At 47.0% G+C, this 13,660-nt stretch overlaps 1 protein-coding gene across 1 annotated transcript; it reads right to left on the bottom strand.

The window, feature by feature from the left end:
- Positions 1-279: 279 nt before the first annotated feature.
- On the bottom strand, positions 280-13,430 carry LSG1 (large 60S subunit nuclear export GTPase 1). Its single transcript, XM_076341065.1, has 14 exons — positions 13,350-13,430; positions 13,150-13,267; positions 12,702-12,822; positions 11,294-11,380; positions 10,334-10,420; positions 8,146-8,206; positions 7,252-7,428; positions 5,566-5,991; positions 5,156-5,257; positions 4,171-4,314; positions 3,733-3,856; positions 3,016-3,095; positions 2,178-2,351; positions 280-821 (listed from the first exon to the last, which is right to left on the bottom strand). The coding sequence occupies exons 1-14, from the start codon at positions 13,428-13,430 to the stop codon at positions 642-644; spliced, it is 1,962 nt and encodes a 653-aa protein (XP_076197180.1). The 3' UTR covers positions 280-641.
- Between the last annotated feature and the right edge of the window lie 230 nt (positions 13,431-13,660).

Here is a 13,660-nt window from a genome sequence, read left to right as displayed (position 1 = left end):
TGATACCAGCTCAGTGTAAAGGACATAAAAGCAGCATTTTCCTTGCATGGTGTGCCGTGCTCTGCTCTGCCTTAAGCTGGGACATAGGGAGTGGTTTCAGTACCGGATTCTACAGAATAGGGCCAGTATAGCAGAGAAAGAAGAGGGCAATAAAGATACTTTTACCTCATTTTTCAACACACTAAAGTGTTCTGTCAAATCAACAAACAAGCATTAAAAAAAAAAAAGAGGAGATGAGCAATAGCGTCTCAAAATGTAACAAACCATCACTCATTGAGATTCAACTGTTTAAATATTTTAGTCAGTTTTACAGGGCTTGCTTTGATCCCAACAGCTATAAAATACATCCTTTATGGAAGGAAAAAAAAAAACCCACCACATTCCCGCATGGTTCCATCTGCTCTCATTGAAAGGATGTTTCAGCAGCAGTCAAACGTCTGGGCTGGCTTCCAGATAACACGAACGGCCAGGTCTCTTGTTCTCGGAAGGGATGAGCTCCAGCCATGAGCCCACTCTTATCCCCGGCCCAGGCCAATCCATAGGACGGAGCTCCCAGGTGAGCTAGTGATGCCCACTTATGCTTTTTTCCCCCCTCGGTTCAGGCCTGCAGGACAGTGCAGTCCCAGATACCGGTGCCACAGCTAAGCCTCCAAGTGCTTAGTGATCCTGCGAATTTTCTCCTTCTTGTTCCTGTTTCCGTGTTTTTTCCAGGGCTTTCCTACCACATTCCCAGGACTGGGTGTAGTCACAGGCACGAGGCCACTGCCGGGCCGGTATCCCATTGCAGCCCGGACCCCTTTCATCAGGGCACGAACGTTCTCCTGGAAGAGAGTCATAATCACCCGTGACCGATGAGAAGATATTTAACCACAAGGAACTGTGATATGTTACTAAAACCAGACACAGGCAAGCTCAAACCCTACAAGACCTGCTCAGCCCCCAGCTCCAGAGCTGCAGGAAAGGTCACGCCATGCAGCTGAGTCAAAGCCTGCCAGCACGCTCCAGTTCTGTCTGCAGCCATGCCTCGCTGCGCCAGGTCCTCAGCGTCTACCACTGCAAGCAGAGGGAGAGCGCTGACGAGACACTGAGCTCCGACAGACATTAGCTACGGCGCTAGGATTGATTCTCACAGTCTCTGCTTTGCACACAACAAATTGTCTTTGCAAATCAATCTGGCGTCTGTGAAAGCCAGAGACAAAAATAGCTTGCTCAAGTCTGGAGCGTGGGTAGTGGTGCCGGGGCTCACAGCTCCTGCCAGCACTTTGGGCAGCCAGAGGAAGAGTCTAGTAATCCCAAAAATTCTTTGCAGGTCATCATTTTCCGAAACAGCTCACTGTTTTTTGAAAAGAGCCCGAGTTCTTGTTTTCAAAATGCATGACTATCTTTAGCTCTGCTGAAACAAATACTCTTCATATCCAGCTAACCAAACAGAATGGATCATGCTATCTATGACCCATCCTCTTCACCGCTAAACACCCTGCTCTGATCTTTGTCAGGTATGCAGACTCAATCAGTTATGGATTTGATATTTCATTACGACTCATTAATAAATTTTTTCAGTAATGTAGGGGCAAAACAGATCCCTGTGGGACCTAACAAGAAGCATACAAGTTAAGAGAAATTCCCATTTTCCACTTCATTTTGAGATTTCTCAATTAGATTTTAAATCCGTTTGTGTTCTTTTCATCTGATTTCAGGTTCTACGTCAAAACAACCATGTAGTACCAAATCAGTTGTCTTAAAGAAGCTTATCACGTCCCCTAAATACATCATCTCAAGAAAGGAAAGTTAGTTTGAAGGACCCGTTAGTCCAAAACCATGTTCCATCAGTTGCTGTGTCACGCCACCCTCCTTCCTTGTCTTTCTTCCCAGTCACTCCCATTTGCTCAAGATTGACATTAGGCCCATAATGACAAGGGTCACCCCACTGACCTTTTAAAAATCAACTATGCGCACCTCGTTAGCTATCTTTCAGTCACCTAGGACATTCCCAGTGATTTAGGGGATAATAAAAAGCACAGAGAGCTCTTGGGTAGAAATTACATGCAGATCCCACAGCATCTAACACCATTAACTCAACCCAGCACCCCTCCATCCTCAAAGCTATTTTTTCCAGTAACTATGACACACCAGTGCTGCAGTAAAAACTCCTAGAATAAACCTCCTCCAGAATTTACCTGGTGGAAAAATGTTTTGTCCACCACATTTTCGATTTGTTTTGCTTTAGTATTCTTCTCAGGCTTCACCTGTCCACTGGCCTGCAGAGTTCTGCTCTGTGGGCATCTTTGATGCTGGTGCTGAAAATCATTTGGGTCAATGCCAGGAGGTGGATGGCAATATAACAGCTTCCCCTGTGAAAGCAATGGGATACAGATATTACCAGAAAACCTCAGAGCGAGACCCAGAAAGGAAAGGAAACTACTCCAAACCTAAAAAGGGCCCTGGACTTCCAGGGCCTCACACTGGCAGACTAACTATCAGTACACTTTATTTCTCCTCGCAGGCAACAACTGGCTCGACTTCTAAGTTAAAGTACTGTTCCACCTCTACTTCAAAGCACCATTTCCAGCTGTAGTGTCCAGCTGCAAACAATAGAGTGCAAAACTCTCAGGAGTACTGGAGGATCCTATTAAGAAATACTCAACAATAAGTTGCTGAGAGGTGCTGTAGAAGCATGCAGTATTACAACACTCGGAACTACAGCCCTTAGTGCCAAATACTAGTCCAACTGTACAATACGGGTTCGTTTTCTGAATATCTGCTGCCTATTTAGAGATATGATAATTTATTTAGCTAGCACCATATTTTTAAGCAATCATTTTTTGAGATTAAGCAGCTTGAGAAATTGCATTTATTCTTTTAAACATAAAAATAGCCTGATTTAAAGAGTATTTTGATATATGGTGATTTTATCCAGAGAGATAGAATTCACTTTATTGTGCTCCTTCACGCTCCAGCGGAACCTTCAATTCACCTCCTAGCAGGAAAGAAAACGCAGATGTAGGAAGCACTTACGTTGACATAGTCTTTTAACACATATCGGGCTGATCTCGGCTGGTCTGGCTGTCCATGAGCTGTCATAAAGCCTCTCATATCTGGAAGACAAATCCAAAGTACATTCTGTGTCAGTACAACAGGAGAATTAATACACTCTTCTCTACTGCCTAACTGCACATTTGTATCCTTTCTCAAAAAAATTCCCTTAGAAAGAGGCTTCCGTTGGGGAAAGCAGGGAAAATAGGGAACATTGCTGACTGTAGAGGTATTGCAGAAGCATCCTAACCTGAAAGGAATGATGAGAGCTGACATCTCCCTGCCACCAGAAAACCTGCTGGTTTTTTGTTTTAAGGCCAGAGAAAATTAACTGCATCAGAGAATCAGACAAGGGAGATAAACCTTCACTGCATTCTTCAAAGTCTAATTCAAGACACAATTGGTGGGAGGTATCTAAAAGGATGAGAGCACCACACGACACAGACTGGCAGGGCATTTCACCAACATCCTCAGCACAATCACTACATCTGTCGGATGAAACTGGCAAAGCACCATTGCAACAAACCCATGAGATTAGCTGTTAACAAAGGCCCTTCCTGACAGGAGGGCAAGTCCTAATGGGGAGGTTCGATGCGTGAGAAACCTGGGTTGGGCCTAACTTTAAGAAGTTCTCCTAAGGCCATGTTCAGGACCATGCACACAGCGTAGGTGATAGGTTTTAAAGGGATCGTCACTCACATCCGTATGCTGTTAGCAGCTCTTCAGCTGTTGGCTTTCGATCCGGATCCTCATCTTCCCTCGGCCTTATGATATTTATTCCATAGGTTGCTTCCAAAATGTTTCGTGGGATATGCTGGCAAACGTAAGCTAGTGAAGGAAACCACCTGGTGATTTTCAGCTACACAAGTAATCTTGCCCTAGTCACTCTGAGAGCACACATTAAGAATGACTTTTGGATTTTGTCGCAAACCAGAAAAACGAGGCAAGTCTGACAACAAGACAAGCTTGAAATGAGATGGGGAAAGACCAACACAGCAGGGCTGTTTTATCCAATGCATGTCCCCACCACCCTCAACGCATGAGCACGTGTGCCCCTAGCAGGGCTGGAACATGCTACATTGCATACTCCAGATCCAACGCTTGCAGACACTCTCACAACCCCCATGCAAAGGATATTAGAGAAATGGGTGGGACATGGTCCCTCATCTGGTCTATAGGCAGAATTCCAGAACAAATCATTTCTGCCTTGGTAGAGATGAAAGATGGCATCACCAGACCAGGGCAGTCACACAGGCACAGGCCAGGCTCCACATACAGGGTCTACACAATAGATAACCAATGAGTTCACCAAGGTAAGCCAGTGTCCATGGAGGAAAAAGGAACAAAAAAAAACAAACAAAAAAAAATCAAATGCATAGATGGAACAAGGATGCAAATAAGAATAAGCAGAAATTCTACCAACACAGACATCTGCCCTGCTGGCCCCAGCCAATGAATTAAGGAAATCTGATGTGGGAGACAGCAGCCCTTCCAAGGTTCATAAATAAGGTGTCCAGATGGGGGCAGCAACACCTTCAGCTCTCCAATCTGATGGGAGAGAAGAAAGCACTCCAGAAACCTTTAACTATGTTGGACCTTTTGAAACAGGTAGGAGATTGAACAAGTACAAATCCCACAATGCTCATTATAGCATTGCAGTTGCTACCTCAAAATTAAGAGCTTGATCAATATGAAAACGGCAGCATAATTAGACTTATTCACAGCAACAACTGCTGACAAGAAGGATGGTTTGAAAGCTTGACCTTCAGCTATTCAGAAGAGCACTCACTTTTCAGAGGTTCTCTCCTCATGACTGGTGTTGAAAAAAGAAGGGCCAAGCTACTTAAATAAAAACAGGAGATGGAAAATATCTCCCGTTGCACAGCAGCTCTCATGACTGACTCTCAAACTGCAGCAAGAGTTTGGAAGCAGGAACTATAGTTCCAAAGTTACATACATCAAGCCCATCCCTCTCCAACCTAAACTCTGCTGGGCAGAGTTCAGGTTGGTAAACAGAGTTTTCAGTAAGTCCACATGGTTACAACTAGTTCATAATGAAGCTCTCTTCCACTGGGGAAAAAAATAAAAAGATGAAAAGATCAACGCTCTTTGTCAGCAATACCTGAAAGTGTTTTGTACGGCCTGGTGTAGCAGACACTGACACCTTCTTATTTCCAAGGATTGTGTTGATGGTCGAACTTTTGCCAACGTTAGGGTAACCCACCTGGACGACAAAGAAGTGGAATGGTAACAGTGATATCAGGCAGGGCGATGCCAGAAGACTCTGGCAGAGCTCTGACACAAAAGTACTTTAATAAAATGTACTGAAAAAAATTAAGGCAAGCAGTGGGGAAAACTGAGCTCCAGGAACTTAAGAATTAGTATTTGCACAAAACCCTCCGTGATTTGTGCTTGCTAGGTTTTTTTAACCTTATAGGAAGCCAGGCTACAGGATGAATTTTTCCCGTGGAAGGCATATGGAATTAAAGTTTAGATTAAGCGAGTTCCATCTAAGCAGAAAGTCCAACTCACCAGCCCAACATTTACTTCCCCATCCTTCACCCTTGGTCCACTGTGCATGGTTTTGAATATCTCCAGCAGCTCGTTTCTCTGTACCAGATGGCTAAAGTTCCTGATGTTCCTGTTCTGCTCCTGCACTACAGGCTGCACTGCAGCACCATCAGTCCTGCTTTCCATCCTCTCTGGGGCAATAGCGTTTACTTTGTCCCCGCCTTCGTCTTCAGAACAGGTTTGCCAGGCCTCCTCTTCATCATCTTCACAGTCTTCATATTCATCACTACTGTCATCGTCACTAACCAGAACTTGATTTACCGTTTGCAAAGCATTGCCTGTGGATGTGCTTTCTGCACTATCTTGTGCCGTCTCATCATCTTCTTGACTGGAGCTTTCATCCTCGGAATCACTTGGGTCCTCTGCTACATCTCCAGTGTCTAGTTCCTGTGGGAACAGTATTTCATAGGTGAAATGTAAAGACAACACGAAGTCTTGCTGTTGACTGCAGTTGCTGCAGCGCAGTCAACTGTGTTTTCATCAGCTTACATCACACAGGTTTTTTTAGGGGTCTTAAGTAGGGTGTAGAAACAACTAGCCCGTTTTAGGAGAATGACAAAAGTATTCCAAGAGGGATTGTTAGCTTCATTGTGAAGTCGTTAGAGGTTTCTCTCCAGAAACACAACTCTGCGCGCACACCCGCAGCAGCAGCACCCCCCAGCAAATGGGGTTTTTTTAAATTATCAAGTGTTCCTAGCAATAGGAATGAATGTAAATTTTTCAAAATGTTCAGAACACAAAGCCATTTTGTTTCAGGTCTAAATATTTCATTAAAATAATTTCAACCTGTCTTGTTTACAGTCCAACTCTACATTTCTTCCCTGCAAACAGTTCACATTCAAAAAGACAGACCTTTTCATAACAACAGTATTTTGACCTTTCTTTCTAAAAAAAGAAAACAGAACTAACACTTTCACACAAAGTCTTGCTTTTAAATCAATCTGTAAAAACATTTTATCCAAGGACTGTAAGCCAGCTGTTTAGGGTAGGTAGGTAATTTATACCAGTAGGTATTTCTGGAAGGAGATATGGGATGTTCCATAGCTGAATAGTGATGGCTGTAACAGATGAACGCAGTAAAACCTGAAAGTGGCATCTATTGATAACACATAACTTGGGGCAGCAGCACAGTTTGTTCCACTGGACAAAGAAAGGCTCTCAGGTACTTCAGGTTCTCTAAGAAACACCTCCCCCCCGGGAGAGAAAAATCCTCTGTACAGATAACCACGTCCCTCACAGCATCCCTCTTGGAAAGGATTCCAATTCTGCCAATGAGTTAAGAGTTTGCAAACAGATCTACAAGGGCTGTTTCTGTAGCTATTCATGAGTAGCCTGATGAACAAATTTACATTCTAGTTCAGTATTATTTATCATGTCATTAACCTTTGAAAGAGAAATTGCAAGCACTATGAACAGCGACCAAATGGCGTACCACTTTGATTCAGAGACAAAAGTGAGGAGAGTAAAACGGTGAACAATCATTAAAATGCTGTTTTGCAGCTGCACAGGTCCTTAGAATAATCCTTCCTTGAGACAAGCACTGTGCCTTCCCTAGAAAGGTGCTCAGGTACATCACAAGCATAACTACAAAGCAAGTTATCAGAGGCAGTGAGCACATACCCAGCTGGAACTGGTCATCTACAGTACCTTTGCTTCTCCGGATAGCCGTTTGCACTCTGCCAAAGCTGACCAGAACACCACCTTAACACCCTCTTTCTCAAAGAACTGTGCCCAAGCTGCCCGCTGCTCCTCACTCAGCAAATCTGCTTTGTTTATCAGGATCATGTTCTCCTTGTCATTGCTGACTTCCTTAACGTAACTTTCCTGAAGAAAACAAGAGAAGGATCAGTTCCTGCTCCGGTTTGGATTCCTCCTCCCCCCCAAGGTGATATAAGAGCAGCAAGACAAGTTACCCCATCCAGCTCCACACGAGTGCAGCTAAGCTTACCGTTCCCTGGGCTAGATGGAACTGGTGTTTAGCAGACAGCTACAAGAACAAATTGGAGCACGCAACTACTGCAATACAGGTTGTTTCTGGCCACGTGTGCAAACACCTTTCTGCTTAGAGCTACAACAAGATATTAATCAGCATCTCACAGCAGGAACTCCTAAGATCAACTATTTGAGCAATTTCGTATCTCATTGATGCACAGTGTTCTACAGTCTATCATTTCAAAGCTGTCACTTCAACAGCTCTTGATCCTTCGCTCTCAGCACAGTAATCCTCACCCAATTTTATTCCACTATGCTTTTAAACAGAACAATTCCTTTAAGTGCAGACACTTCTAGTGGGTAATGAGGAACAACGTAATATCTGCAATATAACATCTGCAGAACTGCCTCTAAATCCACAACACTGTGAAATACCAAAAAACACTGAAGAAAAATAATTTGATGCCAGAAGTCTTGCATAAATAAGACATCCAGTTAGGCACAACAGCAGAACAGCTTCAAGGTGGCTAAATGCGTTAAACAAAAAAGAAACCATATAAACTCTAAGAAATAAAGCGAAGACAACATTCAAGAAAGTGGTTTACTTACCAGATCTTGGCATCTAAACAGAAGGGGGTTTCTAGCATCTACTATCTGGACTACAATATCACTGCAAAAATAAAAGAAAGCCCCATAAAGTACTCTTTCTTACCTTGCCTCAAAGAAAGCAGCAAGGCACAGCACATTATTCACTTTTAGGTTTTGCTTGGAATTTTGATGGTTTTAACTGTATTATCCTACTAAGTACCTTTACTTGAATTAACAAAGCATCTCAGCATCCCACATACCCCAACCGAGCCATTCTTATGCTACAAGCCAGTACTGCCATACAGTATTTCTGCCTCACTTGACTAATTCTCCTGTACAGCCAGCAAGGGGAAAAGAAGCATGCGAATTTCGCCACTCCATCTACCGTTCAGAATGCTCAGCAGGCAAGAACCAGAGTAGTGGTATTCTATCCTTTAGAATGTTACTAAAAACTGTGATAACACAACTTTGTTTCTGTCTATTCTCATCCCCAAACTGCGGCGAGGTGGCTACAGGGAGGAGAAGAGGTGGTTTTCCTACACAGCAAGGTACTCTGGAACACTGCTGTCCCCTTCGCATGGAGCGAGATGTACGAAGTCTCCCACAAACGACCTGCAGATTCTAAGCATTTGCTATCGGGCATTTTCAGAATTTCCTTTGTGCTCTTCTTGTCACAAAAAGCATAGAACAGTGAAAGAATAGTCTTAGACTCCAGTAAAACATGTTGCTCCCCCATGCAAGCAAGGCCTTGCAAGCGTGCTTTTAGGAAACATCTTCCAAGTCCATACACCAGGTTGCCACCACATATATGAGCAAGACTCATCAGTTCTACACGCAAATTAAAGGCACTGGCTTCAGATACCAGAGGCATCCATGCTTCTTTTTTCTAAAGGAGGGGGAAAATTTAACTACAGCCTTTTCCACTAGGACTTGTCCAGGCAGGTAATTTAAAATACTGGTTGCCACATGCTGATTCTATTTGTTTGACAGGGATTTCTGTTAACTCAGGACAGCTGCAGAACACCACAGGTTGAATGAAAGAATTTCAAGCCTCACTAGGCAGTTGGTTACACATTTAAAAAAAAAAAAATCAATAAACCCCCAAGGGAGTCATTTAATAAGCTGCATGGGTACAAAGAGGTACTGAACAGTTACAGAAATTCAAAGATCAATACGAGAGAAAGCTGACACCATGGTACTGCGATGGGATACAGAGAAGTTACTGAATCACGCTGCTGGGAGCTAGTTTGAAGCAAACACAAGAAAAAGGCTGACAACAGATCAAATTATCTGGCAAGATAAGGGACTGGAGGAGTTTTCCATTTGATTCTGAGACAGCACCCTCACTCTACATGAAATAAAAAGCTCCAACAAGAGCAGAAAGGCGTTAATAACACATTCCAGCCACCTCAAAACACACAATACACTCATGCTGCACATCATGATATCCTATAGTGGATGCTCCCGACCCAGCTCTCTGCCGGCCAAAGGCCCAGCAACACCCAGTACAAAGCCACTTCTGTGAAAGGACCAGCTCACCATGACCTCACTGGTGAAGTATTTTTCAATTTTAGGAAAATCAGACGAGATGATCTCAAACTTAATTATTAGTGAAATTAAATGCCCCAGTTAGATTAACGTAGCAGATAGCACTCCTATTGTATTACAGCTCGGCAGAGCAAACAAAGCTATTTCTGTGATATGACAGGCTGTTGTCTTTTGTGCACTGCTGCAATTTCTCTGCCTGGCAAGAGGCCAAGGACCAAGAGGCTCTTTCTTTCCCAATGTTATTTAGTTGATCTCCCTTGCCTCCTACCCCGAACGTCAGGCTGCAGCTGTGCAGTTGAGAAAGAGGGGAAAGGGTTAATCTTGGCAAAAGACCTCAAAGACATAGTCTCAAAGGAGGCCTCCCACACAGAGTTACTGGAAGAGGCCAAGAGCAGCAGCATCTGAAGAATCATCAGAGACACGCAGTGAACCGCCTGCAGAATCGCAGTGCTGAGAGCTAGCGTGCACCACTAGGCAGCTGCCCTTCTTCACGTCACATTTTGATCACTTCAAAACAAAACCACCTCAGTGCTGATAATAAAACATTACTAACTGTAATTGTTTTTCCTGTGCTCAGACACTTCAAGCTTGACTCAAAAGCTTCAATTCAGGAAAACACATTAAACATTACTTTTAAAGAGCGGACAGTGATATACTTTACCTTCTTTCAATGACTCTCCAAAGCTGACGCCAAAATTCCAAGTTTCGTTCAAATGGGGTTAGAATTAACTTTTTTTCTTCCTCAAGACTAAGGCAAAACAGAAAAGAGACATCATATTGGGCCCTTGTCAGGCAATAAGCACACCACCATTCTTCCTTAGATCCAGGAGACTTTAGTTTCAGAGAGCGCTATCAAATCAGACTCATGTAGTAGGTACTATTTCTGCTAGTTTTGCAAATAGATCAAGCGCCTGGGTAAACTGGTGTCAGTAGCACCGGTTCAGCAGTGACACAATGGCTCCTGATCAATGGAGAAGTGGTAAATGACGGAAAGAGCACAAACTCATCAAAAGTCTGCCTGTGAAATTTCAGAGCCACAATAATAAACCAGAGAAGTTATCCCAAATGCCAGCAGTTATTACTCAATTGAGTACCACCTGGAAAAAAATAACGAATTTAGGGATGGTACCCGAAATGGCTCTATACAACCCTTGACCTGCTGTTACCACCGCCCGAACGACTTTACTCAGGGCAAGCGTGGGTTCGCAGGGTGTGAGCAGATACCACCTAACTCTCCAGGCCAGCAGATGCAGCACCGGACCAGCGCAAGCTGCCGTACGCAGGCTGGCAGCACTGCACTCTACTGAGAGCAGCACTGTTGCTCTTAGAAGACACATTCACCATTCCTCCACTTCACAGGCAAAAGCAGAACATCACACTCCACCCTGAAGAATTTTAACTGTAAACAGCACAAGAACATGCACACACAGGAGAGCTTGGCAGAGTTCATCATAAAGACTTGTCTGGACTGTGGCTGGGGTGTCCAGTCTTCCAGAGCAAGTACAGGGAGCTACTGACAAGACATTAATGTTATTGGTCCAGCAAGGATAAATACAACCCACTGCTTCCTCTGCCTCCAAATGCCACCAGCTACTTACCCAGACGCAAGTGGCATACTCACTGGGCAAGCTGTCGCCTCCATTCGAGAAAGCTCTCCCTCTCGGCTTGCTTCAAGTCCTCCGCACTGGTTGCCCTATCCCAACGTGGCCTGTAACAAGCACGTTTTGGAGTGAGCGGTCTGTCCTGGTTTCGGCAGGGATAGAGTTAATTTCCTTCCTAGTAGCTGGTACAGTGCTGTGTTTTGGATTTAGGGTGAGAACAATGTTGATAACACACCCATGTTTTAGTTGTTGCTAGGTAATGCTTACACTAGTCAAGGACTTTTCAGCTTCCCATGCTCTACCGACTGGGAAGGCTGGAGATGCACAAGAAGCTGGGAGGGGGCACAGCCAGGACAGCTGACCCAAACTGGCCAAAGGGATATTCCATACCATGTGATGTCATGCTCAGTATATAGAGCTGGGGGAAGAAGAAGGAAGGGGGGGACGTTTGGAGTGATGGCGTTTGTCTTCCCAAGTAACTGTTACGCGTGATGGAGCCCTGCTTTCCTGGAGATGGCTGAACACCTGCCTGCCGATGGGAAGGAGTGAATGAATTCCTTGTTTTGCTTTGCTTGTGTGTGTGGCTTTTGCTTTACCTATTAAACTGTCTTTATCTCAACCCACGAGTTTTTCCTCACTTTTACCCTTCCGATTCTCTCCCCCATCCCACCGGGGGGGAGTGAGCGAGCGGCTGCGTGGTGCTTAGTTGCCAACTGAGATTAAACCACGACAGTCCTTTTTGGCGCCCAACATGGGGCTCGAAGGGTTTGAGATAATGACAGGTTTGATTGGAATGTGCTAGATCGAATTTATACCTGTTATAGCTGTTTAGCTATTAATTGGCAGGCTCCTGTGCTTGCCATGGGGCTTGCGTGAGAAATAGCAGTTAGACCAGTTACACTACTGCAGTAAACATCCACAAAGGACACAGGCACCGCACATTCAGCTACACCGAGATGGTTATAGTTTAGACGTGCATGCACCTGTTTTCAGCAGCTTTAAGTACACCTTTTTTCCTTGTTACTTCTAAACTCCACTAGCTGAGAGGACACTATCCTATGCACACCAGAACTCACAAAGCTGTTTTTTCGAGCTAAGATTTGTAGGTCATTTAAGATGGGAGATTCATCTCTCCGTCCACCACGCACAGAGCTCTGGAAAGGCTTAGCAGGTGGCCTGGATGCACCAGCAGTGCCGGGCTTTGAGCAGGAAACCCACACAACCAGGACAGATGGGCTGGGGCTGGCAGCACCCGCGCGGCAGGCAGGCACCTGTGCTGCGGGTTACAGCAGACTCATGCAGGTCAGGTAGCGGCTCCCCCAAAAACAGGGTATTGACAAAGCAGAGGGCTGTCTCCAGGCTTGTAGCCACCGAGGGGCTGAGCCCACTCAGCAGAGAGGGATCCAGGCCCGACCCTGCAGGACTCGCCTCCGTGGGATGCGCAGGAACTGCCGGTTCTCCTCATGCAGCTGCCGGACACGCTGGGCCTCCTGGGCCGTGAGCAGGCCAGTGCGGCTCTGGGCTGACACGATCTGGATGTTCAGACGCTCTGCAGGAAGGGAGAAGCAGTCATCCAAAGCCAGCTGTCCCCATGCCTGCCTCTCACCAGCCCTGCCGGCCCCTGCCGCCCCACCCCGTCCCTGCTGACCCCCAGCCCCGGCTCAGGACCCCAGCCCTGGCCAACCCCATTGCCAGCCCCAGACCTACTCCCACTCCCCCATCCCAAAACCGGTCCGGGTCCCCGGCCCCGAGACCCCCTCCCCAGCCCCTGGATCTCCCCCCGGCCCCAAGGTTCCGCCCCCCCCCCCCCCCCCCGCCCGGCACTAGGGCCCTCCCTGGGCCCAGCCGCAGCCCAGGACCCGTCCCGGCCCCTCACCGGCCACGAAGCGGGTGCCGGCCAGCTCGGCCGTGGCCAGGAACTCCTCCAGCGGGCTCTGCTCGGCCGCCGACCGCAGCTCCGGGCCGCGCTCGCCGCCCACCTCGCTGGCGTGCAGCTGCCGGGACAAGACGCCGCCGTCAGCCCGGGTCGCCCCGGCCTCCCGCCGCGCCCCCGCCGCCCCAGCCCCCCCGCCCTACCCATGAGGAGGTGCCGCGGCGCTCCAGGCCGCGCTGCCGCTGCAGGCAGCGGCCCAGCCCCGCGCTCCGCTTCTTGCCCATGCCGCCGCCGGAGCCGGAAGGGGCGGGGGCGACCGCCCCGTTTCCGCGGCCCGGCGTGGGGCCCTCCGCCGCGCCCCGCGCCTGCGGAGCAGCGTTCCGGGCAGGCGGGTTCCGGGGCGGCCCCGCGCTCCCCGCGCCCGCCGCCGGGCGGCGCCACGGCACCGGCACCGCCGCCCCCCCCCCTTCCCCCGCGACCGGCCCCCCCCCCCCCCGCGACCGGCCCTCCCCGG

This window comes from Aptenodytes patagonicus, chromosome 6 (assembly GCF_965638725.1).
Source record: "Aptenodytes patagonicus chromosome 6, bAptPat1.pri.cur, whole genome shotgun sequence".
NCBI lineage: Eukaryota > Metazoa > Chordata > Aves > Sphenisciformes > Spheniscidae > Aptenodytes > Aptenodytes patagonicus.
Note: the sequence above shows the minus strand (reverse complement) of the source record. Positions and strands in the feature narration are given on the sequence as shown.